Raw genomic sequence first — 27,983 nt, 5'->3', positions numbered from 1 at the left:
CTATCCCCGAACACACCTGCGCGCCCACCTCGGTGCGCGTCGGCGAACCCTGGCGCGGCGCCCACGCCCCCCTCCCCCCGGATTATTTTCCTGGCACCAACCGTCAGTCTCGCACTTTTTCTCCAGAGAACTAGCCGGGGAGGTCGGAGTCGCCGGGTAAGCGTCCGTCCCGTCCCCGTCCCCGTCCCCCACTTTCCCTTCGGCCCGACCCCGGAGAGGCGAGACGCGGAACGCGTCCTGGCTGCGGAGCCGCCCGGTGGCCCGGAGTCGCCCCCCCCCCCCCGGCTCGTCCAAGCGGCGGGGGTGGGGAACCTCGGCCGCCCGCCCGCCCGCCCGCCATCGGCGAACGCGAGCCGCCGTCGCCAGCCGGCGGGAGGGCAGCCGCGCCCGGGGCCTCCGGGCCGCGGGGGGCCGCTGTGACCCGCCTCGGCCCCACTGCGTCGCGGGCCGGCCGGCCGGGCGGGGGAGGGGGAAGCGGGGGCTTAAGCGAAGAGCGTCCGCCAGCCGGAGGGAGCCGGGGAGGCGGGCGCTGTGCTGCGGCGCGTCGCGGCTGGGGCGCCCCCCCTCCCCTCCTCCTCCGGAGCGCGGAGGACCGAGCAGGGCCCGCCGGCCTCCTCCATGAGACCCTGAGTGAGGCGCAGCGGTGACAGGCGGCCCGCGGCGCCTCCCGCGCGTCCGATCTTCGGCGGCGGCGGCCCCCGTTGGGAGAGCAGGAGCATGTCGGACAGTTTCGATCGGGCTCCAGGTGCTGGTCGGGACCGGAGCCGGGGCCTGGGCCGCGGAGGGGGCGGGCCTGAGGGCGGCGGGTTCCCGAACGGAGCCGGGCCTGCGGAGCGGTCGCGGCAGCAGCAGCAGCAGCAGCCGCCGCCGCCGCCGCCGCCGCAGCCCAAAGCCCCGGGCTTCCTGCAGCAGCAGCAGCAGCAGCCGCCGCCGCTGCGCCAGCCCAGGACCGCCCCGCCGCCAGGGGCCCAGAGCGAGGCCCCCGCCGGCTCCGCGCGGCCTCCCCGACCTGGGGCGCTCCCAGGTACGGAGCAGCTCGAGGGGCCCCCGGTGCTCCTGGGCCAGCCTTCCCCCCCCTCCCCACCGCGGCCCTTCGCGCACGCCGAACCCCGGCGCGCCGAACCCGCCTTCCCACCCACCCCCCCCCCCCCCCGGTTCCCCGAAAGCGTTCCCCGAGGGGCCCGCTGGGCACGGGGTAGGAACTGGGTTTGGAAGGAGGTGGTGGCTGGAATCCTTTGTGCGCTCCGGCTGGGGGAGGGGCCGGGGCCCCGGTGCGGGGGGTCGGGCGCCCCGGGAGGAAGTCGAAAATCGCCTACCTCTTCCCCCCCGGTGAACCCGGGCCCCCAGGCGAGCATCCACTTCTTAACCAAACTCCTTAGAGAGGGCAAGGGTGGGAAAAGCTCTCGAACGTTCGTTTCGGAGGCAGGTAATGTGCACTTGGTGAGCCAAAGCACGGCTATTGTTCCATTTTTTGCGAGCTCTTTGTACGACTCTTAACCACATCTTACATTTTGTATTTGAACTCCTCAAATCCGGAAGTTCTCAGGCGGTTTCTCAGTATGTAGTAAGTTGTTATATACAAAGGAATGAATACATCTAGCGTTGCTTTTTTTTTTTTTTTTTTTTTTCCTTTCTCAGAACAAACGAGGCCCCAGAGAGCTCCACCTAGTTCACAGGATAAAATCCCACAGCAGAACTCAGCAGAGTCAGCAATGGCTAAGCCCCAGGTGGTTGTGGCTCCTGTACTCATGTCTAAGCTGTCTGCGAACGCCCCCGAATTTTACCCATCAGGTTATTCTAATTATACAGTGAGTACGTTTTTTTTTTCTCCTACAACCCTGGGTTAATACTATCGAAAGAATGTGGTTAGTCTTTCACCAGAGTGTGCTGGCTGCTTTCTGTACTACACACAGAAATGTCTTATTCATTGAAGGCCTGAGTCCGGAATATAATTTGTAGTTATAGTCAAGGCATTGAATGTAAGCTTGTGAGACTGGGAATTCCTGTCTGCTTGTTCCACTGTTGTGTTCCTAGTACTTAGAAAGGATATAGAAAATAACAAACCTGGTATCAAAAGCCTAATGTCTTGAATTTGGAAAACTAAAAATCTGCTTCTGAACCTTGTGGACAACCTGTACAGTGAGTGGCCAGGAAAGCGGCCTTTAAATTGATTTTAGCCAGATTGCAGAATATTCTTTGGTGGCCTTGGAGTAAATAGCCATTTTTGCTGTAAATAGGTAGGGTAGTGAATGTTGAGAAATGCACATCTGGGCTCTTTATTTCTAGAGGAAGTTCATCAATTATGATAAATATTTCTGGTGCTGGCTACATGTTGTATGCAGAAATATTGTGAAAGTTTTTAGTTGATTGGTTTTTGTTGTCTTTATTTATTTGCTTGTTTTGTTTTGATTTTGAGGCAAGCAAGGCAGCCCTCCCGCCTCAGCCTCCCAGGTCTGGAATTACAGCATACTTGAGCATGCTTTATATGTAAGCAATTTTGGTGATGTGTTTACATAAGTATATATAGGTATAAAGAACTTTTCTCACTTTTCTTTGTCAATAATGTAGCAAATTTTAATTGGTCCTAGTTTTCTTAGTAGTAGGAAGCACAAAGCATAGTTGGAATATGTAGGAAGAAATTTGCTGTGCTTGTTAAACCCAGCTGAGTCAGTGAGTAGAGATTAACTTTAGAAAGGGGAGAAAATAATAGTGAATTGGAAAGATGACTGATAGACCTTAGCATGAGGCCTCACCCTTAGTCTGTTGAATGATAACAGTGTGAACCCCTCTCAGAGTTAACAGACGGCTAGCCTCACAGCCAAAGAGAAAAAGTGTCAGCATCCTCTAAGCCCCATTTATCCCCTTAGAGTTATCCCTCATGCCCAGGTATAGCCAGCCACTGGGGCTTTGTTTGGGTTTTGTTTTAGATAGTTTTGATATGTATTCCTAATTGTCCTTGAACTTGAGACGCTCCTGCCTCACAGCCTCTCCTGTGCTGGCTCCATAAATGAAGGTCTATAGACTAGATTGCTGCTCTAACTCTACATCTAAATTCATATTGTAACATATAATTTGAGGTGATTTATGCACATCACTTGACTATATCAAGGTTCCATTTGTCCATTGATGAAAGGATAGCTTCTGCTTTGGGGCTATTGTGAATAAGATCATTGTCTCTGTCCATGTCCTGATTGAGATACTCCTTCATTTCAGCTTAGTATGTAAAAGTAGAATTTCAGCAGCCAGCCTTAGTGGAAGCAGCCGTCTTCTCTAACGAGCTCCCTCCTCTCTAAGTTCTTCAGGGGCTGCGTGCTGCGTGCTGTCTTCCCACTCAGCACTCGGTGGTTTCTGTTGAGCATCCTGATAGGTATGCTGTAGCTCATTGTGGTTTCAGTTTCTGTTCTTCTTAGAATTCATGGCTGCATACCTTTTGTAGTCTGTATTTGGTTCTCTTCCTGTTTGACACGTGGAGAAGCTGCACTTTGTGGAAATAGAAACTCCATGCATCGTTTAGAAAACACTTTGGGACTAGAAAGGATGAATATGGCAGGAAGAGCAGTTGATCTGGTGAAAAGAGCCATTTGTCATGAAAAGTAAAAATTAAGAGTAGCTTGCCAAAAAAAGTTGTATTTGGTTCAGCAAGGGAAGGAACTATTGAAGAGCTGTGAGAAGTTGAATAATTCAACTCTTAAGAATGTTTACTTTGGGGACTGGGGAGATACATGGCTTAGGTGTTAAGAACACTGGCCACTCTTCTAGAGGACCCGGGTTCAATTCCCAGCACCCACATGGCAACTCACAACTCCAGTTCCAGGAGATACGGTGCCCTCACATAGACATACATGCAGGCAAAACACCAGTAGACATAAGACTAAATCTTGAAAGGAAAAATTGAAATAAAAAGGATGTTTACGTTTTAGCAGCCAAAAACAGTTACCCATTTGTCTATTTGTTTTCCTTTCTGTTGACATGGACTATTTTATAATGAGAGAAATACTGTTTTTGTTTGTTTTTTGTTGGTTTTTTTTCCTTTTCAAAGTCCCATATACAATTCAAATGACCTTATGAGTACATGTGTCTGTCTGGGAGTGTGTGCAGGTGAGTGCGTTTGAGCAGGCCAGAGAGACCAGATCTCTGTGGAGCTGTATTCACAAGATGGTTTTGAGTGGCCCATGGATGCTAGGGAAGGAACAAGGTCTTCTTCAGGAGTGGTACATGCTCTTTTTTCTTTCTTTTATGAATGATTTGTTTTTATTATGTGCATTGGTGTTTGACCTGCATGTATGTCTGTTTGAAGTTATAACTGTTGGATCCTCTGGAACTGGAGTTACAGACAGCTGTGACCTGTCATGTGGATGTTGGGGATTGAACCTGCATCCTCTGGAAGAGTAGGCAGTACTCTTAACCACTGAGTCATCCCTCCAACCACGTGGTATATGCTCTAAACCACCAAGCCATCTTCTCTGCTCCACCACCACCACTTACTTTGAGTCAATCTTGTCTGTAGGAATTTTTTGGTGTCTGTTAGTACATCAACTTCTCTGTTCGGAGTACTAAAACAAATGATGAACTAGAAAGCTTCTTTGGACCTTGATATTTGACCTTCTATTTTTCAAGGAGTGTTTTAGTTAGTTGCCAACATTTAAGTAGGATATTGAAAAGTTTATAGTTCCGGGTTTCTGTTCAAATCATAAGAACTAGCCATAATGAACTGGAATTCTAAAAGCAAAAACTAGGCGAAGCATAATGGCAGCTTAATCAACAGTTTCTTTCCTGGCTGGCTTCCTTTGTGGTGATTCTGGATACCTGGGCTTGCTACCTTGCCCCTAGTATTTTCTCAACCTTACTTGCACTAATGTTTACTCATAGTCCAGGTTAGATCTTTTCTAATCATTGAGTACAGAGTGGGAGAGTCCTCATTGGTCCCAGCTCTTCCGATAAGCTCCTATGTGGGAAACGTCTCCTGATAATGATCCAGAGTTAGTTAGATTCCCTCACTCCACAAATAGTCAATACTCGATGATGGGTCAAGCCTGGTCAGGTGGCATGGAGTGGAGAAAACATTACTTCTGTTCTCTAGTAGTCTTTCTCCTGTATCCAGAAATCCCCGAGTCTGTCCTTTCTACATAATTGGGTCAGTGAGATGGCCAGCAAAGTAAAGGGACTTGCTGCTAAGCAGATGACCTAAGTTCAGTCCCTGGGACGAGAGAACCCACTCCCAAAAGTTGTCCTCTGACTTCACGCACAGGTCACCCACAAACATACGCACACATGCACACACACCCTGTGCTCTTTATCTTCAGTCCTTCCTCTAATCCTGCTGCTAGAATTTCCTTTTTCATGCTGTCTTAGCAAGTTACTGTCTCCACCTGTTCTCCAACTAATATGGCTATTGTATGTAATCCTAGTTTACCTACTGGTAAGATAGCTTCATATAGGAGCTCATAAAGCATTGGGAATTTGTAAAAATGTTTGTGTGTCACCACCAAAACAGCTTTTTTTTCCCCTAAAAGCATCTTCAAGTTACTACTGCTTTTTTTCCTCTTGTTTTCAGTAGTAAAATTATCATTGGTACTACTTTTTTTTTTTTTTTTTTTTTTTGGTTTTTCAAGATAGGGTTTCTCTGTGTAGTTTTGGTGCCTGTCTTGGCTCTCACTCTGTAGACCAGGCTGGCCTCGAACTCAGAGATCTGCCTGGCTCTGCCTCCTGAGGGCTGGGATCAAAGGCGTATGCCACCACCGCCTGGCTGGTACTACTTAATTCTTACTGAATGCAAATCTCTGCAGTTTGATCCCCCTAGATACGTTGATACTATTTTTATGACTGTAAATAATGATTTTTATTAAATATGTAGTCTTCTTAAACTGCCTTCCTCTTAGGCCCTGAACACAATATAAAAATCTGTTCAGTTTCAAAGTTCCAGTGTGCTGTGTCCTGTGGTAGATGTCAAAGTTACCTTTTGTAGTCTTTACAGATCTCTTATAATTAGAACTACATATTTAATATTACTAATTTTGTTATCTTTGTGTATAATCTTCTTTACATCCAAGACTGGGCAGCCATCGTTCTTTCAGATTTTAACCTGTGAATTTGACACTGAGCATCAGTTCTCCTCATGTAGCTCTCCTTTGATTTCTGAGCTGATGTTTCTCTATCATCCTTCTTCCTCTAGGGTTCTATGTCCATTTTATTACCTCTTTTGTGAATCCTGCCTGCTCCCAGAATCTGATATCTGAATCACTTTCCTGTGTATGAATAGCTCTCATCTCACTTTTTAGAACTCTAGGCGTGTGTCTCCATTTCTTTTACTTCTTTAAACTCAAGTATAAAACAGCTATCTTTTCTTCTAACAAGGTTATGGCAGGAACTTAGTGTGTTGACTCTTTTCTCCATCCTTTTCATGGTTCAATCCAGCTAACCTAAGTAGTCTTGATCCTTCCACAGTTCAGTGTCTGGTCAGGTTCCTCTCCCCATGGACTGGGATTAGGTTCTCCAAACAGTCCATAGAAAATAACTTCATGAAAGGTATGTTTGTAAATTAGTGGTCCCTCATAATCTCTTGCTATAAAGTTCTAAGAAAAACAAAGCTTGAAAAAATATTCTTTAGCCTGGAAATCAGTTGTCTGCATGTTGAAGACAGATGAATTCTTTGAAAACAATGTGATGCCGAGAAGTGATGCAGACTTTGATTCACGCATGGTGCGCTGCCTCTCTGTTGAGAATGCTGTTATGATGGCGGGCCTAAGGGGCCTCTGCTCTGTGTTCAGAGCAGCTCGGCTTTTTTCTTTCTTTTCATTTTATGTGCATTGGTGTTTCCCCTGCATGTATGTCTGTGAGGGTGTCAGATCCCTGGAACTGGAGACACAGACAGTTGTGAGCTGCTGTGTGGTTGCTGGGAATTGAACCAGGTTCTCTGGAAGAGCAGCCAGTGCTCTTCACCGCCGAGCCGCTCTCCACCTCCCCAGAGCAGCTCTGCTTTTACTTACCAAACTTGACTTCTGTTTTGAGGGTTCTATTGACTTTAAAAAAAGCTGACGTTGGATGTTCTAAACTGCATTTTTGTCACAGTGAATGACATTTAATAGAAAATTAGTGGCTTCAGCTGATGCCTTCGGACTTCTCCTTGTCATTATATTAATAAGTTAGGATTCTTTAAGTCTATAAAACTAACCATGTATACCAACACTTTAATTCTGAAATTCACATAGATAAGTAGTTGCACATATTAATAATGTGTATGTTTTTAATGCTTAACTGCTTTCACAACTTTCTAATAAAGTAGCAGTGTCTGTAATAACATTTTTCACTCCAGATGTGTTGGCAATTGTTGAGCTTTGCAGAAATGTTACGTCTGTACAAATAAGTGCCTTTCTTTAAAAAACAAACAAAAAAAACCAGAGGGGGTATGTATGCTGTTTTTATTTAACAAATTATCTTGGGACTATTTCTGGAAGGATGGACATAATATATAATTCATATATGAAAGGATATATTTAGGTATATATAAATTCTGTCTTTTTTCTTAAGTGGCTATATGAAAGCCAATTATATGAATGTACAGTAATAAATTTAACCAAATTCTTGCTTAGATTGTTAGATAGGTTTCCTGGAAATGAACATACTTATATGTAAAATGTTAAATTTGTGTTCTGAGACTTAGTTATTTTGAGGATAATATAAATATATAATACAAAAGTACAATTTTGAATTAGCTTTGTGACCATACACACATTATTCAAGTTGTATTCAGTCCTTCCTTGTATAAACTCTCCTTTTCTCCACCACTGCACTTAGAATAGCCCCCTTAGTGGGCCCCTCCAAATCCTACATGATCTATCTCTAATTGACTCTTGACAGCCACCAGCCTTCCCTCAGTTTCCTGTTTTAGCTGTTGACTTTTTCTCCAAGGTATTAGTTAAGTCAAGCCTCCTTGGAACCAGCATGCTGCATCTGCCTGCTGCATAGGATATCTTCCCACAGATTTTTGAGGGCTTGGGAGGGAATGATTTTGTTTTGCATTTTCCGTCAGTTCAGATGTTAACTCCTACATTAAAAAAAAATATTTTTTAGATTTATTTGCTTTATTTTCCGTGTATGGGTGTTTTGCCTACAAGTAATGGGTGTGGTGCCTGCACAGGTCAGAAGAAGGCATTGCATCCCCTAGAACAGGAGTTAACAGGTGGTTGTCAGCCACCATGTGTATGCTGGGAACCAAACCCACATCCTCTGCAAGAGCAACAAGTGCTCTTAACTCTGAGCGTTTGTCCACGCACCTCCAGATATTAACTCTCAAGACTGTCTGGCCTTGCTTTCCAAATATTTCAACATCTGAATGTACTTTGCATCATGGGATTATGAGAACTCTGTCTGCTGTATTTGTGGCGTCATGGTGTCATGGAAGTACTTTGAGCACCTGTACAGCTGGCACTTAGTGGGCACTCAGCGTGCAGTTTGTTTTGAACTGCTGGTCCATCTACCTCAGTGTCTAGTGCTGGAGTTACTGCCGTGTGCCTCGAAAGGAGGAAGACAGTCTTATTAGAAAGACTCTCTCCATCACAGGAAAAATTGCCCTTGTGTGACTTTTTTTTTGTACTCATTGACCAGAACTTAAAGCCTTTCATAAGCTGCTTCTCTATTTTGCTCATTATTTCATCTGATTTCTAATTTGAGTTTATTTGGAGAAGGATAAATATCAAACCGTGTATATATTTGAACATAACAGGTAAACTTCAGTATGGTTTAGATAGTATTCCATGTGATGAGAGCCTGATAACTTTTGCATAATTTTATCAAGTCTCCTAACATTAATTACAAGGCTTAGCAACTACCAAAAATGGAATATTTTCAGTGGGAAAAATAGTATCTTAGAGCTGTTGCTACTATCCAGATTGGTTAGAAACCTAATAAAGCAACCAGAAAGTCTCCTGCCATTTTTATTATGATGTAATTTTATATTTAAGCAGTTAAATATGCTTCCCTATCCTTGGGTTTTAACAGCTACTATTCCAGATTGGTTAGAAACCTAATAAAGCAACCAGAAAGTCTCCTGCCATTTTTATTATGATGTAATTTTATATTTAAGCAGTTAAATATGCTTCCCTATCCTTGGGTATTAACAGATAGATGACAAAGCATACTAGTTTTTGTTTTTCTTTCTTTTCAATATAGATGTTGTCAAACATCTACAAGGATATACTGAGTAGTACAATATAGTAAATGTTCCTAGGCTGGCAATTCTGGTTTCTGTGTGTTTGGTCCATCCCTTCCCTATAGTTTTAGTGCAAAATTTGTAACTAGGTCTTATTTCATCTGTAACTAGATTCTTACTTCTTACATTGTTTTTTAGTGAAATTCCTTTAAACTTTATTTCTCTGCCATAAGTCTGCTAGGATTGAAAAGACAATTCTTTGTCTTAGTGGAGCTTCTTCTGTTAAAACACATCAAGCTGAATGCACTTACATTTTGTGATGTTCTTTACAGTTATGTGAGATCCCTAAACACCCCAAATTAAAGCCACTGCATGCTTATTTTGCTAGTTATGTGATTTCAGTTGTCTTATTCTGTTGTGTTTGTTTTCGTTTTTGAACTGTAGGAGTCCTATGAGGATGGTTGTGAGGATTATCCCACTCTGTCAGAATATGTTCAGGATTTTCTGAATCATCTTACAGAGCAGCCTGGCAGTTTTGAAACAGAAATCGAACAGTTTGCAGAAACCCTGAATGGATGGGTCACAACAGACGATGCTTTGCAAGAACTTGTGGAACTCATCTACCAGCAGGTAGGTAGGCTCATAGCAGGAGGTGACCTGGTAGTTTTCCTGGAGCCCAGAGATAGTGGATATTCTTTGAAGGAGGCCAGGTTCCTGTCAGTTCCATCCATACTTGTTACTACTTTATGGTTAATAGGAGCTTTTGAAGTGTGACTTGGATAAACTTTCTGTACTTAGAGGCCCAGGGCTGGAGCCAGGCTATACTGTCAGTTGGCCTGCATAGCCACAGCTCTGTGGAAGCAGCAGTTATAGCTTAGCCAGGGCTCTGTACACACAAGCAGTAATACACAGGGGGTTTAGGCTCTGACAAGGAAACCTACACAAGAATCACACCTACCCTCCACATAGCCCCATTTTGTTGCATCTGAAACTAACACACACACAACAGTTGCAGGTTTTTTCTCTCTGTGTTTAATTCTGTAGGATTTTTGGAGACGGTGAGAAAAAGTTGTAAGAGAAATTTCTTGGCTCACAAATGAGTTTTCTTTCAAAAGCCAAAGTGTTGTTGAGGATTGAGTTCGGTGGCAGAATATTGGCCAGGCAAGTGCAGGCCCCTGAGTTTAGTCCCCAGCACTGAGATAGATAGACACAAATAAGCCAGGCTGCAAAATAGTCCAATATTAAGTTTCAACATTTCTTCTTGTCTTCATTTATTTGTTTGTTCATATGATTTTGAGAAGGCCTCACTCTGTATTTTAGGCTGGCCTGGAACTCACTAGCCCAGACTGGTCTTGAACTGATGGTAATTCTGCCTCAACCCTCCAGGCTGAAGGATTTGACTAGGCCCACTCTTAGGTTTTAAAGACTTGTATCTTAAGTCCTTAAAAGACTTACCAGCTTATACGATGGTAACAGTTTAATATATAAACAACTTATTTCTTATAACTAGGTATAATGTCGTATAACACCAGCTTTCATTGTCACATATTGGGCAGTGGCACATTAATAAGGGTGCAAACTATATTAGACAGTGCTGTCTTTCTCCCCCAGAACTTTATTTTTAAAATTATTTTCAGTACGATTTTACGTTTGAGAAGGTTCCTTTTTCACTATACCCGAAGAGTTATTAACATGTTCAGAAGAGCATACGTTACAAAGATAGACCCATAGCATCACTCCAGCTTCTAGAGATATGCCATCCTTGGGTTTCAAGATTAGTAAAGCTGCCTTAGTCATCACGTGTATAACTCAGTTCTGCCACACAAACCAAGGGGAGAGCGGATAGGCCGGAAAGGAAGGGGGGTCTTCTTGATAGCGTTGCTGATTGGATCTCCAGTTTTACTCTTGAGGTGAGAAGTTTTGCATTCAGTGAGCCTTGAGTTGTTCCCCCACATGAACCGCTGTTGTTCTCCTCCACCTGGGGTGGGGCATTCTGACGGGAAGGTCAGTGAAAGAAGAGTATATGAGTATACCCTGTCTCAAAAGAAAAAAAAATCCTATTGTCGGTGGAGAGCGTGGGAGGTAAGACGGGGTTGCTTCAAGTCAGTGGTAGCTGAAATCTCATTTCCCATGTGGGGAAACAAGTAGGAAATTGTGTGTAAACTGAAAAATCACAGCTGTAAAGGCTAAAATCCTTCAGCCAATAATGGGAAAAGCAGAAGTTTGAATTTCTTTTGTTAAGCATATATGGTATAAGGAGAAATCAGTGGTTTTTTTGATTTTGTTTTTTTTCTTTTTGAAATGAATCAAATGTGAGCAAAAAAAAAACAACCTAGAAATGAAAAGATATAATTATAAAGCATTTGCTATGTTTCTAATAATGCTAAGATTCTACAAATGGTTACTCTAGCTCAGTGATTACTAAAGTGTTCCTCCTCTGTCCACTTTATACACACCTGAGCAGAGATGTTAACTCATTGTCTTCTAGTAAATGGATCCAGAATCTGTGGTTGATTGGTTCTCTGTGACCTTAGTCAGGCTCTTTAACCCCTGGGTGTGCGTTTTCTTGTCTACCCTGAGGTGGTACGATGTGTCCTCCACTCTTCTCTGAAATCAGGTGAAGTCAGATTTTTTGAGTGCTGCTTCTGCCACGTTACACATTCCTCAAGATGTGGTATTTTCTCACTGCATTGTTACTTTTCCATCTTGTACTTTGAAGTAGTTGTTTTGATTTCCTTTTTTAGTCCAAGTGTTTTGGGATGTTCATTCCAGGTACTATTAATTACCTTTTGTGTGTCAAACAGAAGCTAGGGAGGTTTTAGTAGTGGCCAAGGTCACAAAGCAGAATACTTGGGTGTTTCGTTGCCCTGAGAAACAACATTGATCAATAGTTTGGCAGCTATTCTTGTCATTCGTTATTGTTACCAAGCAGCTGTGTACGCATCTGTATTTTCTGCAAAAAATGGGTTAACATCTGGAGACATTTCTAATTGTTTCTGGTAAATGAGGAATAGGAGAAGTTGCCTTAAACGTTTTTCTTTGTACTGTGGTTCTTAGGATAAGGATAGGTGGGAGGATTCATGTCCTTATGCCTAACAAGAACCTTTTAAAATATACTATATAGTTCACTTTGGTAGCCAAAATGGTTTTCCTCCATAAAATATTGCTAAGTGTTTGCATTGATAATAATGTATTTGTGTCATACAAAACTTTTCTTTTTAAAAGGCTACGTCTATCCCAAATTTCTCTTACATGGGAGCTCGCCTGTGTAATTACCTGTCCCATCATCTGACAATTAGCCCACAGAGCGGCAACTTCCGCCAGTTGCTACTTCAAAGGTCAGTGTGAATATGAAATTACAGATAATAGAATTTGACCATTGATGTTTTCTAAAAACCTTATGATATAGAGAGTTGCAGGGGAATATAGGCAGACCAGTCTGATTTCCAAAAAATTTAAACCTTATAGTCAAATATGTCAGTCTTTCCGATAATAGCCTTTGCCTTTGGTTTTGGATTTAGGATTGCCTTTCCCAGAATCATCAAAATGATTAATGATTACTGATGTGTTTTTAAGTACTTTGGTAGGTTTGGTTTGAGAATTTAAGTTAGATAAAAATGAGTAATTCATTTTTCTTGATTGATTTAGACTACCACCTGCATCACACTGCATTCTTAGACTGGAGCTTTTTAAATCTGGACTCTGCCAGTATGTTCCATCTATCATTGGCTCTTGTCTTTCTAATTGCTATATAATAGCTATTTTAAGAGCTCTAAAATTTTAATTATCTAGTCTAGATAGTTCTCTGTTCTTATGGAATCTTCTTTGCTGTACACCTTTTTATAGTGTAGAATTAGTATTTAGATTACACAAACATTGTTGGAATTACATATTTAATAGTTGGCATTGATTCATGAACTATTAGGGAAAACTTAATTTTCTTTTTTTTATAATTTTTATTTTTGTGAGCATTGATTGGTGTTTTGCTTGCATGTCTATGCGAGGGTGTCAGATCCTCTAGGATTGTAATTACGGACAGTTGTGAGCTGCCATGTGGGTGCTAGGAATTGAACCTGGGTCCTCTGGAAGAGCAGTCAGTGTTCTTGACCACTGAGCCATCTCTCCAGCCCCTAATTTTCAGGTAGCTCACACCTGAGACAGGATTGCTTCAAGTTCAAGGCTAGCCTGGCATACATAATAAATTACACTTCAGCCCAAGCTACAGAGTGAGATCCTCCCTCAAAAAATTAAACTAAATTTTTTTTAAAATTCTCATCATTTGAGTGGTCTTTAGCAATAAAATTATTTTCATGTTTAATAAGTTTATTATCAGTTGTCCACTAATTCTTTAAACATACATGTAATGGGGAGCTAGAGATGTAGTTTGGGACTAGAGTGCAAACCCCCGAGTTCAGTTTCCATGGTACAAGCCTGCATGTATGTGTGTGCACAGACACACACATCAAAAAATTGTGGTTACAAGATATTTCTGAGTAAGAATTCTAAAGATAGAGCCCAGCTAACATGGCAGAGGAAAACTCCAGAGGGTCCCAACCCTAGACAAAGACTTGCAGGCAACTAAGGAGTGCTCAGAGTGGGGAACATAATCTCCAGTGTCTTAGGGTTCTGTTGCTGGGATGAAACACATGACCAGAGCAACTTGGAGAGGAAAGAGTTTATTCAGCTTACACTTGTATATCACTGTTCAGCGTCACAGGAAATCAGGACAGGATCCTGGAGGCAGGAGCTGATACAGAAGCCATGAGGAGTGCTGCTTATTGGCTTGCTCCCATGGCTTGCTCAGCCTGCTTTCTTATAGAACTCAGGACCACCTAGGGATGGCACCACCTACAATGGGCTGGGCTTTCCCACATCAACCACTAGTTAAGAAAATGCCCTACAGCCAGATCTTAATAGAGGCATTTTCTCAATTGAGGTTCCCTCCTTTCAGATAATTCTAGCTTGTGTCAAGTTGACATAAATACTATCCTGCATGCCTCAGGAAGAGCCCAGTGGTTATCTGATACCAAGTGGTCAGCCCTGAAATTATATGCATACAAGTAACATTAGACGGACTGAGCAGGGTATGCACATGCATGCATGCACGCAACAACAATTAAAAATTAAAAGGCTGGAGACCATGTATTTTGAGGGGAGAGAAGAGGTGAAATGAATGATGTAATTATATCTTAATTTCAAAAAAATGTAAAAAGCCATTGATAAAGGTGGTACTTCAAATACACATTTAAAAGATGAATTGTGCTTAGCAGTTCAAGTGGATAGCCATTCAGAGAAAAAGAAAAAGGAGAGATGGGTTCCAGATTGAATACCAAGCACATCAGACTTAAAGTGAGACAAATAGGAAGTATTTAACAAGCAAACATATCTTGGGTTGTCAAGGCTATTTTGAGCAAGACATTGTACCCATAAGCCATAAATTGAGATTAGAAAACTTAGTTAGATATAAATTACATTTGGGGGAAGTCAAATTTAGATAAAGTAAAAATAAGAAGTTTTATACATAGCAATGAGCTCTTTAATGCATTAGTAGAAGAGATGTCTAGGAATGAGTAAGAAAAAGTCTAATGGGGCCGGAGAGATGAGGGCTCAGAGGTTAAGAGTACCTGGCTGCTCTCCCAGAGGTCTGGAGTTTGATTCCCAGCACTGCATGGCCACTCCCAGCCATCTCTAACTCTAGTCCTTGCGCCCTTTTCTGGAGTCTGTGGACAGTGCGTGCACATGGTACACATAACATGCAGGCGGAACACCTACACACATATAAATAGTAAATTTTCAAGAAAAAAAATAATTCAAATGGCTCTGGATAAATACAGTTTGGAAAAATAAAAATTACAAAGTTACACATATTTTTAAAAACAATCCTTATTGTAATAGTACAAACTGTAGTGTCTGGAGAGAGAAAGTGGATTACAGGCAGGGTATGATGCCAGACAGGCTACCTTATTAAATTTCTCATTGAGTTTTCTTTGACTTTCTTTCCACTGTGTGAACTTTTACAATAATGTAAAACTGTCAATAATATGAGTGGGAAACGGAGCACAATTCTACCGTTAAAAGTCTATATCTAGGTACTTTGCAAAGACAAAATGAAGGTGCAGTGGTATGGGGGTGGGGTTATCTGGTCTGTTTTCACCTTTGTGAAATAAACACAGCTTCCTTCTGTAACTGAAAACAGCTTTAGTGGATTTAGAGCCTTTCACCTGGGTAATTATCTATGCATGGTAGTAGGATTTACTTGAGCACATACTTAATATCTTATGGCCTTAGAAATTTATGAAAGAAGAAGTCTGTTTTATTAAATTATGACAGAAAGAAAGTAGGAAAAGGTTTGGATAGCTGAGTTGCCATTGATTAATTAGCCCTTTTGTTATTTTAACTGGTGCCCTTTCCATATGTATCTTCTGATGAGAATTCCTTTAATACGTTTGACAAGGTAACATATCTTGCCGTGTTTGACTCAAAAGATGGTGCTCATTAGGGTATAGCACGTGATAATTAGAATCGGGCTACATGGGACAATAAATGTAAGTCTGTGGTCATTTCACACCTCCCAGTAAATGTTTGGGTAAGAGAGGATTTCTTCGTTTAAAGAAAACTATTGTAAGCTGGCTATGTGGAAACCATTCAGTCTCCAAAAGCTCTTAATACCCCACCTCCCAAAAGACTTAAGGATTCCCCCACACACACCCCTTCAGCTTAGCTGGGTACACATATACATTCTCTACAGAAAAGAAGGAACACTTTAGAGATGGATAAAAGTAGTATTTTCTTAGCAAAAATACCTATAAGGCATGATGTAATTTTTCCTATTTTGGTGCTAGAATGTTCTAAACCTTGTGAAGTCTGTATTGTTCGTATTACAATTTGATCTGGTAGTTTTGTTTTACTTATTCCTGTCAGTATCTGAAAACTGCATCTTTGAAGAGGTCAGGACAGTCGTTGTGCTAGCCTATGTTGCTGTCCGTCACTAGACTGACAGGTGACCGTCTTGTTTTCTGGGGAAAGACAAAGCAGTGTGAGATGGTAAAGCCTTGTCTTTATTAGGTGCCGGACAGAGTATGAAGTTAAAGACCAAGCTGCCAAAGGAGACGAGGTGACTCGGAAACGCTTCCATGCGTTCGTGCTGTTTCTGGGAGAGCTCTATCTTAACCTGGAGGTGAGAGCGGTTCTTACTAGTGAACACACAGCATGCTTCCAGGGAGGAAGTTTGTTCACACTGTGCTTCTACAGCATCAGGGGTACAGTGGGAAAGTGAGTGCAGTGAACTCTACGAGGGATAACTGCCTGCAGTCCCAGCACTTGGGAGGAGTCCATGCTGCGTAGTGAGACCCCGTCACAGTTAAACACAGTGAAGGGGATAGGAGAGAAAGCCAATCCTTTCATACCTGTTATATTTGAATGGAACATTGATAGCATTTGTTCTGCTCATGAGCAGGATGTTACAAAATCATCAGTAAGCTTTTTAAAGCCCTTATGCTCTCAGGAAGCTAACTCTCAACCAGGCTGCCTCACACTTGTAACATTCCTCCTGCCTTAGTCTCCCCTGTGCTAGGGTTATAAGCCTGAGCCACCACACCCAGCTTCAGGGCTGAATTATTTTAACCACAGGATTAATCATAACGAATTTTAAGTCTTAATATGTTCCTTTTTTCAGTTTGTTTCGGTTTGCTTTGTTTCAGTTTTGAGACAGGGTTTCTCTGTGTAGCCTTGGCTATCCTGGAACTTGATCTGTGGACAAGGCTGGCCTTGAACTCAACAGATTGCTTGCCCCTTCCTCCTGAGTGCCAGGATTAAAGGTGTGCACCAGCTCCCAGCCACCCCATAAAAGAAACTTAAAATACCAGTTTTTTTCATGGTAGCTTAAATTACAGCATGTTTAGTGAAGTAGCAGTATTGAAGTAGTCTTAAATTTCTGTGATGTTTTAAGCGTGATGAAGAATTAAATTTTACCTGTAATCTACAGTTTTATTAGAGGTCTTATAGAGAGAGAACAATTATAATTAATTTGATGAAGTTACTACAGTGTGTTCCTGTGGTTTTTGTATTTAACTGAAATACTTAGATTTACAGCTTCTTCATAGGCTATTTATGTCTGTACCACATTTGAGTATTGCTGTTTTTACTGTTTTTTCTCCTGAAGATCAAAGGAACAAATGGACAGGTTACAAGAGCAGATATTCTTCAGGTTGGTCTTCGGGAACTGCTGAATGCTCTGTTCTCCAACCCTATGGATGACAACTTAATATGTGCAGTAAAATTGCTAAAGGTTGGTTTTTCTTTAGAAATTTTTTTACATTTATTGTGTGTGCATGTGCACACATGCACCTAAAAGACAACCTGGGGGGTTTTCTTTCTACCTTGTGGATTGTGGGACTTGAACTCTGGTTGTTGGAAATCTTTCATCCCAGCCCATTTGTAGATTTGCTTTTCTTTCTATGTTTGTGTGCCCTTACAAGAAAGTTCTTAGTCTATTTTAGGTTTTTTATTTCTTGCCTCCCAGATGGACATTCTTAATCACTCCAGAGGACTTTAGCTCTGCATTGAGTAACTTCTTAGTGTCCTGTTGTATCAAATGCAGTGTTCATCTGCTATTTGAATGCACGGCTGGCTACTGTAGCGCCGCCGGCAGTCTTCCATTATGTCTCATGGATACTTTTGAAGATTACATTTTTGAACAGATTCAGAGGGTCGATGAACATAGGTATTTTATAGTGACAGATAATACCCAAGTTTCCTGAGCTACAGTATACTCTTTTTCCTAGTTATGAATGAGTACACCTTTCTCCACATCTTTCAGGGAAAAGTAGTATCAGTTTGGGTTTGCTGTTGTCATGAAATCTCTAAAATTTGAAGTTACCTGACAGTAGTCAGTTTAAGCATTCCTTCATGCTTCTTGGCCATTTGTTTTTGTGAATGGCCTGTTCATATCCTTAATTTCTTTCTTTTTAAACATTTCACATACTCTGTGTGTGTGTGTTCATGTACACATATTTGTACACATAGGCACACATGCATGGTGCAGAACACGACTTTGGGAGTTGGTTCTCACCTTCCACTTTGTTGAGGCAGCTACTGGGCTTCATACTCGAGGCTGCCTGGCTGGTGAGCTTCTGGGTGATGGTCCTGCTTTTCCCTCCCACCCCACTGTGGGAATTCTGGGATTACAGGTGTGCACCGCCACATCAGCTTGTTTTAAGGGCTTGATCTAAAGCCATCTCATTTGCACAACTAATGCTTTTACAGGTGAGCTAGCTCTCCAGCCCCTTTAACGTTTTTCTTGGAGTTTTTTTTTTTTTTTTTTTTAATTCAAAACACGCGCGCGCGCGCGCGAATTGAATATATGTATGTGTGTGTTGTGTGTTTTGAGAGGGTGTCACAATGTAGATCTGGCTGTCTTGGAACTTGCTCTATACGCGCAAGCTGGCCTCAAACTCAAAGAGATCTGCCTGTCTCTGCCTCCCGGGTTCTGGTATTAAAGGCATATACCACCATATCTGGCTGTTGATTAATTTTTAAAGAGAAGCATTCATTAAAATTTAATAGCCAGGCTGGAGAGATGGCTCAGATGTTAAGAGCATTAGCTGCTCTTCCAGAGGTCCTGAGTTCAATTCTCAGCAACCACATGGTGGCTTACAACCATCTGTAATGAGACCTGGTGCCTCTTCTGGCCTGCAGGCATACATGTAGGCAGAACACTATATACATAATAAATAAATAAATCTTTTTAAAAAATTAATAGCCAATCTTAATCATATAGAGAATATAATATAATTATGGATGCGAAACCACATAGCTTTATTTTCTTATTAGTCCAAAGCAGAGATGGTGTAGAAGTCCCCGAATATAGGCAAAAAGGCAGAGAATAATTGGAAATATCTAACCATTTAATTGCTCTTGTTTAAAAAAAAAAGTTCCAGCTTTCACTAATACCTTTTTAAAATCTCTCCTCTGTTGCATTCCTGATTTTACTGACATGTGTGCTTTTAGTTGACAGGGTCAGTTTTAGAAGATACTTGGAAGGAAAAGGCAAAAACTGATATGGAAGAAATAATTCAGAGAATTGAAAATGTTGTCCTAGATGCAAACTGCAGCAGGTAGGAAAGCAGCCTTAGATCTCAGGCTTGTATCTTTTTTCTTCCAGGTTTTTAAATCGTGTACTTCATCAAAGTAATTAAGATTATGGATCAACCCAGTATTTTTTGTCTGTGGCTTCTCACTACTAAGTTTTACTCTACTATACTTAAAGTTGAAAACTTAAAATTTTCTTTGTGGTAAGATATGATGAATCCATTGAGAAAGAAAATGATTTAGACTTTAAACATGGACCCAGTGTTTGTGTAGTGAACTCTACCATAATGTAATGTAAGTAATGTAAGAGACCAGTGTAATTGATGACCATATGTATAGTCAGTTAAGTGGAGCAGATTTCAAGGTTTGTTGTTTTTTTTTTTTAAGACAGTCTCACTATGTAGCTCTGGCTGGCTTTTAACTCACTGTTGACCAGGCTGATCTCAAACTTAGATCCCAAGTGCTGGGATCAAAGGCGTGCGCCACTAAGCCTAGTTTCAAGCTTGTTTTTTAAAAGTGAAAATAATACAGTGAATTATGTCATTGAAAATGTCTAGAAATTTAAAGCATCGGGTGTCTATGTTCAGTTGAGTAAATGGACTCTCCTTGGAAATACTTTGGAGCCTGAAAGCACTTGGGCAGTGGATACATAGTAATTTGTTTCTAATTTTTGTCTGTAGAGATGTAAAACAGATGCTCTTGAAGCTTGTAGAACTTCGATCAAGTAACTGGGGCAGGGTCCATGCAACTTCAACATACAGAGAAGCTACCCCTGAAAATGACCCTAACTACTTTATGGTATGCCATGTTTATATTTTAAGTTTCACTTAATGCTTTGTCTTAGTTACTTTTTTGTAGCTGTGGTACAAAAAATGCTTACAAAAGAAAGCATTTAATTGGGCCTGCAGTTACAGAAGGTTAGAGTCTATGATGGTGGAGCAGACACAGATAGGAACAGCTGGGAGCTCCTTGATCCACAAACAGAAGGCAGAGCACACTGGGAATGACATGAGAGGTTTTTGAAACCTCACGTTCTGCCTCCAGTGACACACTTCTGATGGGTGATATTGTTCTGTATGTTATGAATATGTGTTGCTCTGATTGGTTGATAAAGCTGTTTGGCCAGTGGTGAGACAGAATAGGATTAGGCGGGATATTCTAACTAGAGAGGAGGAAGGAGAAAGGCAGAGATAGGAGATGCCAGCCTGCCGCCAAAGGAGCAACAAGTATTGGGATGCAGGTAAAGCCACGGAACATGTGGCAAGACATAGATTAATAGAAATGGGTTAATTTAAGATATAAGAGTTATCTAGTAGGAAGCCTGCCATGGCCATAGTTTAAAAGTAATATAAGTCTCTGTATGTTTACTTGGGTCTGAGCAGCTGTGGACTGGGCGGGACACAAAAAATAACTTCTGACTACACGCTTCCTCCGGCAAGGCCACACCTCCTAATCCTTCCCAAACAGTTCCACCAACTACAGACTAAGTATTCAAGCATACGAGCCCATGTGGGCTCTTCTTGTTCAAACCATCACATGGTGAATTCAGTTTTGGACATTGCTTGAGTTATATAAAGCTAGTCTCATAATCCAGTGCCAATTAAAAATTTTTATTGGCATAGGAGCCAGCAGGCCATGTAAAGAAAGAGAAGGCCCTTTAATGAAGAGGAGACTAAATCAAGATCATCTATTGTCAAAGAGTGATGATGTCTGAGTCAGCATTATAACCAAATTCCTACATCTCAGATGTTATGTGCATGCAGTAGTAAATAAAAAAGACCAGAATGCCCTGTAGCTTCTGACGTCACTAAATATAAAAAAGCTACAGAGGAATGCTCAACCCCAATCTTGTAAGCTTCTTAAAAATGGCAGGATAATAAGAAAACAAAGCTACAAGCTAAGTCAGCATTCAGTCACAGTTCAGCCAGGGATGGACCAAACACTAGACAACAGGGCCTAGAGCTATAGAGGGGAGATGACCAAATGGAAACCTAAAAGCCGTCTGCATTCCCAGTAACTGGAGGACTGTTAGGAAGCTGGGGGTCTTCTTTGTGTACAGTACTCACTGCAGGTGATTGATCTCAGCCATACTAGTCTAGTGTACTTTAGAATGAGTGCCTACTTTATCATTTGATTCGTCCTAGAATGAACCAACCTTCTATACATCTGATGGTGTTCCTTTCACTGCAGCTGACCCAGGTATGTTGTCTCGGTCACTCCCCCACCCCCCTTTTTTTTTTTTAAGTAGTAAATTACATAAAACCACTCTTTGACAGTTCAAAGTATGGCTTTTTCTTTTTTTGAGGAGGAGGGTGGGTTTTGTTTTTGTTTGTCTTTCAAGACAGGGTTTCTCTGTCTAACAACTCTAGCGGTCCTGGAACTCACTCTGTAGACCAGGCTGGCCTCGAACTCACAGAGATCCGCCTGCCTCTGCCTCTCAGGTGCTGGGATTAAAGGTGTGCGCCACCACCGCCCAGAGGGTTTCATATATTATGAAAATTTAGGGTTACAATTTGTTATATGTTGTATTTAAGTTGATTACTTGGGACCATTCCAAGTAGTTTATTTTCGTATCTTGTTACTTTACCAGTCAGATTTCCTCCCACAATTAGGTACAGCTATTTTTATTTTATACCTCTTAGTGTTTGTTTTATTCTTAAATTTTCAGATGATAGAAGGCAAAGGTGATTCTAGTGGACTGCATATTATAGTTACTAAGAATTACAGATTGCGTTAGTATCCGTGATTCAGAGCTAGTTAAAATCCAAATCTTTGCATACCTTCCAGTAAAGGGTTCTATATAGAAAAATGGCAGTAATTGTTACAGGTGGGACTGCAGACTAAGTGAGAGAAAGTCTTCCTATTTCGTACAGACTACAGCCAGCTATCATGGGGGTTTTTCCAGCCTTTCCTGTGGTAACAACATTGACTGTCATGTGCATCTGGCACATACATGTCTCTTTCGGGTGAGGAAGTGGAACTAAATTATGGGGTGAGCATCCTTAGCTTCACCTAGCCAGTTCTGCCAGATTGCTTTTTGGGGGTGGTGGTTCTTCAGTGTCCCACCCACAGCTTAGACGACTGCTGTTTTTCTTTCTTGGCAGTTCTTAATAGACAGACATCCTTTCTGTCAGCCCAACTGTGTGAAATCCTGTGTAGTTCTTTTCATGACTAAGAACACTGAATTTCTTCCTGTGTGTTTATCTTTTTTTCTTTTTCCTTTGAAAATTGCCTATTGTTTGTCTTTCTCCCTTATTTTTCCTGGGTCATTTGTCTTACCGATTTGTGGTTCCTTACAAAGTAGAAAAAGATGATCCTGGTCAGTTAAGGGTTTTATCCCTTTGTGCTATGTGACTGTCTTTCCATTTTGTTTATAATGTATTTTCATATACATGCTTTGAGTTTTAATTTATCAGTCTTGTTTGTGCTGATTTTTACTTAAATTACATTTTTTTAAAAGTCATACTTTGCTGTTTTTCCTATTTAAGCCTTAATTTACCTCCCTAATTTTTACATAGAAATATAGTAGATATTATTTTTCACTGTATTGTCTCAGCAAATATTAACTTCTTCCTATCTTAGTTATAGTAAGCTGTCTATGGTATGCTGAATACTATTCATTCATGTGGATTCTTTGTTCGAATATTTGTCTTTATATACCAATAACCCATTCTTAAATATTCCTATGTAAATCATGCTATTTTTGGTAAGGCAGATCTTAATCTTAAAAAAAAAAAAAAAATGGCAGGGGCATATGCCTTTAATCCCAGCACTCGGGAGGCAGAGCCAGGCGGATCTCTGTGAGTTCGAGGCCAGCCTGGTCTACAGAGTGAGATCCAGGACAGGTACCAAAACTACACAGAGAAACCCCATCTTAAAAAACCAAAAAAAAAAAGAAAGAAAATTACTTCGGTGTCAAAATATTATTGCAAGTTCATTTTTGTCTTTCTTAAACCTTTATTCAGAAATTACTTCAGAATTACAGAAAAGTAAAAATTGCACCAAAACTATCCATTTGGCCTTCTCCCAGATACTTTCTTGATAACTATTTACTCAGCTTTTTTGCTGTCTCCACACATTTTGTTTTCTTAAACCATTTGAATTATTACCTACTTCAGAATGAATGCGGTAGTGATTTTACCCTTTGTTTTTCTTGATTAAAAACCTCTTGTCCCTTGAGTTGCAGGAACCTCTACCCAAAATAGTTTTAGATTTGCTTTTGCAAGGAGCCACAGGCATATCACTAACTTGGAAACAACTGGATGGTTTTTGGTTCTTTTTGTTTTGTTTTTCTTCGTGGGGCTGCCTTTTTTCTTTTTAAATGTGGAGAGTAGAAATTCGAGGTCAAATCTGTTACAAACTCTGGATAAACGGTTTCTCCAGAGTGCCTGACCTCATTCCACATACTCAAAAGTATAATTAACCTTTGTTTGCCACTGAGGTGTTTAATTTGCTTTTCCAGGTCCATCCTTTTAAGATGTCAGCCCTTAGATGTTTATGAAGGATGAGAGATAGGTATACAGAGCGTGAGTTCTATCTTCCTGTTCTACACAGACCCAGGGCTTTGTCTTTGAACGTTCTGTGTGTTTTTAAATGCCACGTCCCTTGACGACTGACACCAGCACCCTCTGAGCCTTCAAGCTGTGGTGTATGTGCATGATCTGGAGTTCCCTGTTGGCCTGCATAGATACATTTAAAAGAACATCTTAGGTCAAGTACTTACGGCAGGAAATTTTATGATTAAATTTTCTCTAACCTGTCAAAATTGGAATGACACCAATCTCTGATATTGAATTAGAGTTTTATATAGACAGTCTTGGAAAAGCTTGGCCCTAACCCAGTCATATAATAACCTTTCAAAACAGGAGTGAAGATTAGCTTGGTGTGGTGCAAGCCTGTAATCCTAGCTACTCTGGAGGTAGAGTCAGGAGGCTTTCAACACAGGCCTGGGCAGTGTAGTAAAATCGTGGTTCAAGATAAAAATTAAGCTAGGCATGGTAGCACACACCTTTGAACCTAGCGCTTGGAGAATCTGTTAAGTTTGAGGCTGGCCTGGTTGGCATAGGATATTCCACAGCAGCCAGGGCCACATAAAGAGATCCTATCTCAAACTCAACACACATACATACACCGCACACACACACACACACACACACACACACACACACACATAATAGTAACCAAAACCTATAAAAAGTAAAAAGAGCCTGGTGTAGTGGCACACGCCTTTAACACCAGCAATTGGTAGGTAAAGGCTGGAGTATCTGAGTTCGAGGCCCGCCTGGTCTACATAGGGAGTTCCAGGGCAGCCAGAGCTACAGAAACCCTCTCTCAAAAAGTTAAGAGATTTGGGGTTATTAGTTCAGTTGTAGAGTATTTACTCACAGTATATGGGAGACCTGGGGTTCAATCTTCAGTAACCAACTGTGGAATGTATTTACATTTAAGACGATAGTGTATATAAATATTTTAAGGTTTGTGAGCATGCAAAGAAATGAGCAAGCCGAATATAATATAAATTTTATGAAAGCATGTTATGTAACTTTTACTATTTAAACATTGGTCTTAAAGTCATTAAGAAGCTATAGGGACAAAAACTGCTCATTTTATAAGATTGTCTGCTCATTTTTTGCTGTGTTGTCTTGTAGATTACCAAGAGAAATATCAGGAGTTACTTGAAAGAGAGGACTTTTTTCCAGATTATGAAGAAAATGGAACAGATTTATCAGGGGCTGGTGACCCGTAAGTTCTCTTTTTCATTACTGATATTTTTTGTGTCTATGTTCTTGTGTACATGTGTGCATGCATATGGAAGCCAGAGGAGTTCTTGTGTATGTGTGTGCATGCATGTGGAAGCCAAAGGAGTTCTTGTGTGCATGTGTGCATGCATATGGAAGCCAGAGGAGTTCTTGTGTATGTGTGTGCATGCATGTGGAAGCCAAAGGAGTTCTTGTGTGCATGTGTGCACGCATGTGGAAGTCAGAGGTTGGTGTCAGGTGTTCCCTTTAGTCACTGGCCACATTATTTTGAGTCAGGGTCTCTCACTAAACCTGGAGGTAACTGATTTCAGGTTGGCTGACCTATAGGAATATGCCTGTACCTGCCTCCCCAGATCTGGGATTAGTCACTAGCCATCACACCTAGCTTTTTACATACATACTGGGGAGCTAAACTCAGGTCTCCATGCTCCATAGCACCTGCTTTACTCTGAACCATCCTCTCACCCCCTTATTACTCATTTTCTTTATGAAGCTTCTGTGACCAAGTTTTGAGTATAACTAAACTAGAATAAAAGTTAGGAAAGAATGGCATTCAGGGGCCAGCAAGATGGCTCAGCCTAATGACTTGCATTTGATTCCTGGAATCCCCATGTAAAGGTGGATGTAGAAAACTGACTTCACAAAGTTGTCCTCTGCCTTCCGATGAACACCTCTGAGTGTTGTGATTACAGGAGTGCACTGCCATGCTGCAGTGCCTTGTGTCATTTTAAACTGCTGGAACTTGGGGAACAGGGCCATCTGGCTTATATAATCTCAAAAGTAGCTTCCTGCTACAGTCTGGTTTCAGATATATGGCAAGCGACCTATCATTGTGAGAAGAGCCTTGCAGATAAAACTTTCAGTGTTAATTAGACATTACCACTGGAAGGATAAAACTTTTCGGGTGGAATAAAAAAAAATCATAGGCAAATGTCATTTCTGAAATCATTTCATGTTCTAATTAAAGTTTATTAATAAGGTATAAACTTACATGTCAAGCCTTTTATTAACTTTTAAGTGCACATATCTAAAACTATAACAGAATTCAGTCTAGGAAAGTGCAGCTTAACATCTCCAGACATTTCCACATTTGAAAAACAGTAAGGTTATATGAATCATTTTTGGCTTCCTTTGCAGATACTTGGATGATATTGATGATGAAATGGACCCAGAGATTGAAGAAGCTTATGAAAAGTTTTGTTTGGAATCAGAGCGTAAGCGAAAACAGTAAAGTGAAATTTGAGGCTGTCAGTTTTTTTTTAAAGTTTAGGTATGGTGATTTAGCAGAACACAGGAAAGCAAGAAACTGTCAGACTTATACCAAATTAAGGATGTTGAGTTATGTTACTAATGTATGCAACTTTAATTTTGTTTAACACTACCTGCCAAAATAAACTTTATTCCCTGTAACTTAAAATGTGTATATATATATAATAGTTTTATTATGTACAGTTAATTCTACTGTTTTGGCTGCAATAAAATCGATTTTGAAATAAATGAAACGTTGAAAGAAAATTTTGCTAGCTGATTAGATGCTTATCGTTCAACTTCTTCTTGAGGTAAAAAGTCTTAGCCTGGAAATACATATTACTGCAAAAATGTAGCATCCTTTTTTAGATATTATTACAGCTTTTATTTTAGTTTAACATTTGTTTCTCTATAAATTGAGTTTCAAATACTAATCACAATCATGAAAATCTTTAGCACCAAAGTCTTGGAGAATATAAACAACTTACTTACATATGTAGATGCTATTTGATATCAAGGGCTTTTAAACTCATTGAGGGGTGGGTGGGGTTTAGAACACCAGCTAAGGAGCCAAGACTTGATTGAGGGTTTCTTCCAGTCATTTGCTCTGTGCGTTTCACATGACTGACTTCATCACCTCCATCCTACAGCATTACTCTGCTCTCTTTATATGGTGTTCTCATTTTTATTTCAGAGCATGGGTTGCATTGACTTTTTACTAGAGAATTTTACTAGGTATTTGTCATTCAGGTTTTCATCTGCTTTATAATTTATATACCGTGAAGATCACTTTTCTAATACTTTTACTATAATGTACCACCTCAGCCCTGTTGAAGTCATGTTTTTACCTAATGTCAAATCTTTTTCCAACTAACTAAAACTGAGTATCAAGGGTTGCTTGTAAATATGCATGTAAATAGTTGTGTTAATAACTCATTGTTTCACATTTGGTACATCTGTGTCTGCTTACACAGTTTCCTCACTTCTGCTTGTGTGTTCAGTCAGATTAAAATTAGAATTTGAAAATAAAACCTAGTTTTGTTCTAAGTTTTTGAAATGGTATTTTAAAGAATTTAAGCTTGCTTACATGAAATAAAGGTTTAAAGTTAGAGAAATCGCTAAAAGATTGTAGATATTCAGTACCAATAGAATAAGTGAATTCAATAACAAATGAACCTGGGAAATTAACCAATACATTAATTTCTAGAGTTGGATTTTTGGAATTTGTCACACCAGGACAGTCTGCAGTCTTGGAACATGATAGTTACAGCACATTAGGACAGATACCAAGAGATAACTGGGCTGCACATACTTTAGACATCTACTGGTCACTGTGTAAACATCCAGTATTTGACCACTAGCCTCACTGTCACCAGTTAACAACTCAGTGTAACGATCAACAGAATCTACATGCTTTGTAGATGGTACATAAAAAACTACCCAGGGTCTGGTGTTAGTTCATCTGCTTAGCATGCAGAAGGCCTAAGGCTGATCCTAGCAGTAGGAGTAAAAACTACCTTAGTAGTGAAAACAGTGGACTGGTGATAGCTTGAGCAGCTGGGGGCTGTGATCATTGGAGCTATCTTGGGGCTCTGAGGACTTAAGCTAGGTCTAGACCCGAGTTGTTGACCAGAAAGAACATTGACATTTTACAGATGGCTTCATTTTTCTTGGACCTCTCACAGCATTTTGGCTAGATTCTGAGATGGGCATACCAAAACAGGGAGAAGCTGTATTAA

General features: G+C 40.9%; 1 protein-coding gene across 2 annotated transcripts; it reads left to right on the top strand.

Annotated features, from left to right (window-relative positions):
- The first annotated feature begins 689 nt into the window (after window positions 1–689).
- Paip1 (poly(A) binding protein interacting protein 1) lies at window positions 690–27,275 on the top strand. Of its 2 annotated transcripts, none has more exons than XM_059276211.1 (11): window positions 690–745; window positions 1,639–1,808; window positions 9,593–9,778; window positions 12,374–12,486; window positions 16,214–16,325; window positions 17,310–17,435; window positions 19,157–19,263; window positions 19,918–20,035; window positions 21,382–21,436; window positions 24,886–24,979; window positions 26,134–27,275. In XM_059276211.1, the coding sequence occupies exons 1-11, from the start codon at window positions 718–720 to the stop codon at window positions 26,225–26,227; spliced, it is 1,203 nt and encodes a 400-aa protein (XP_059132194.1). In that variant the 5' UTR covers window positions 690–717; the 3' UTR covers window positions 26,228–27,275. The 2 variants fall into 2 exon arrangements, with proteins under 2 accessions (XP_059132194.1, XP_059132193.1); XM_059276210.1 differs by having other exon boundaries at window positions 718–1,024.
- The last annotated feature ends 708 nt before the right edge of the window (window positions 27,276–27,983 follow it).

The sequence above is a fragment of the Peromyscus eremicus genome, chromosome 11 (genome assembly GCF_949786415.1).
Source record: "Peromyscus eremicus chromosome 11, PerEre_H2_v1, whole genome shotgun sequence".
Classification (NCBI taxonomy): Eukaryota; Metazoa; Chordata; class Mammalia; order Rodentia; family Cricetidae; genus Peromyscus; species Peromyscus eremicus.
This window is presented reverse-complemented; position numbering and strand designations above follow the sequence as displayed.

Excerpts from the sequence above, each read along its gene's own strand:
- Paip1 (XM_059276210.1), top strand. The coding sequence starts at position 718 with ATGTCGGACAGTTTCGATCGGGCTCCAGGTGCTGGTCGGGACCGGAGC. Across the intron at positions 1,025-1,638 it reads CCGACCTGGGGCGCTCCCAG|AACAAACGAGGCCCCAGAGA; the intron begins GTACGGAGCAGC and ends TTCCTTTCTCAG. Across the intron at positions 16,326-17,309 it reads AGCTCTATCTTAACCTGGAG|ATCAAAGGAACAAATGGACA; the intron begins GTGAGAGCGGTT and ends TTTCTCCTGAAG.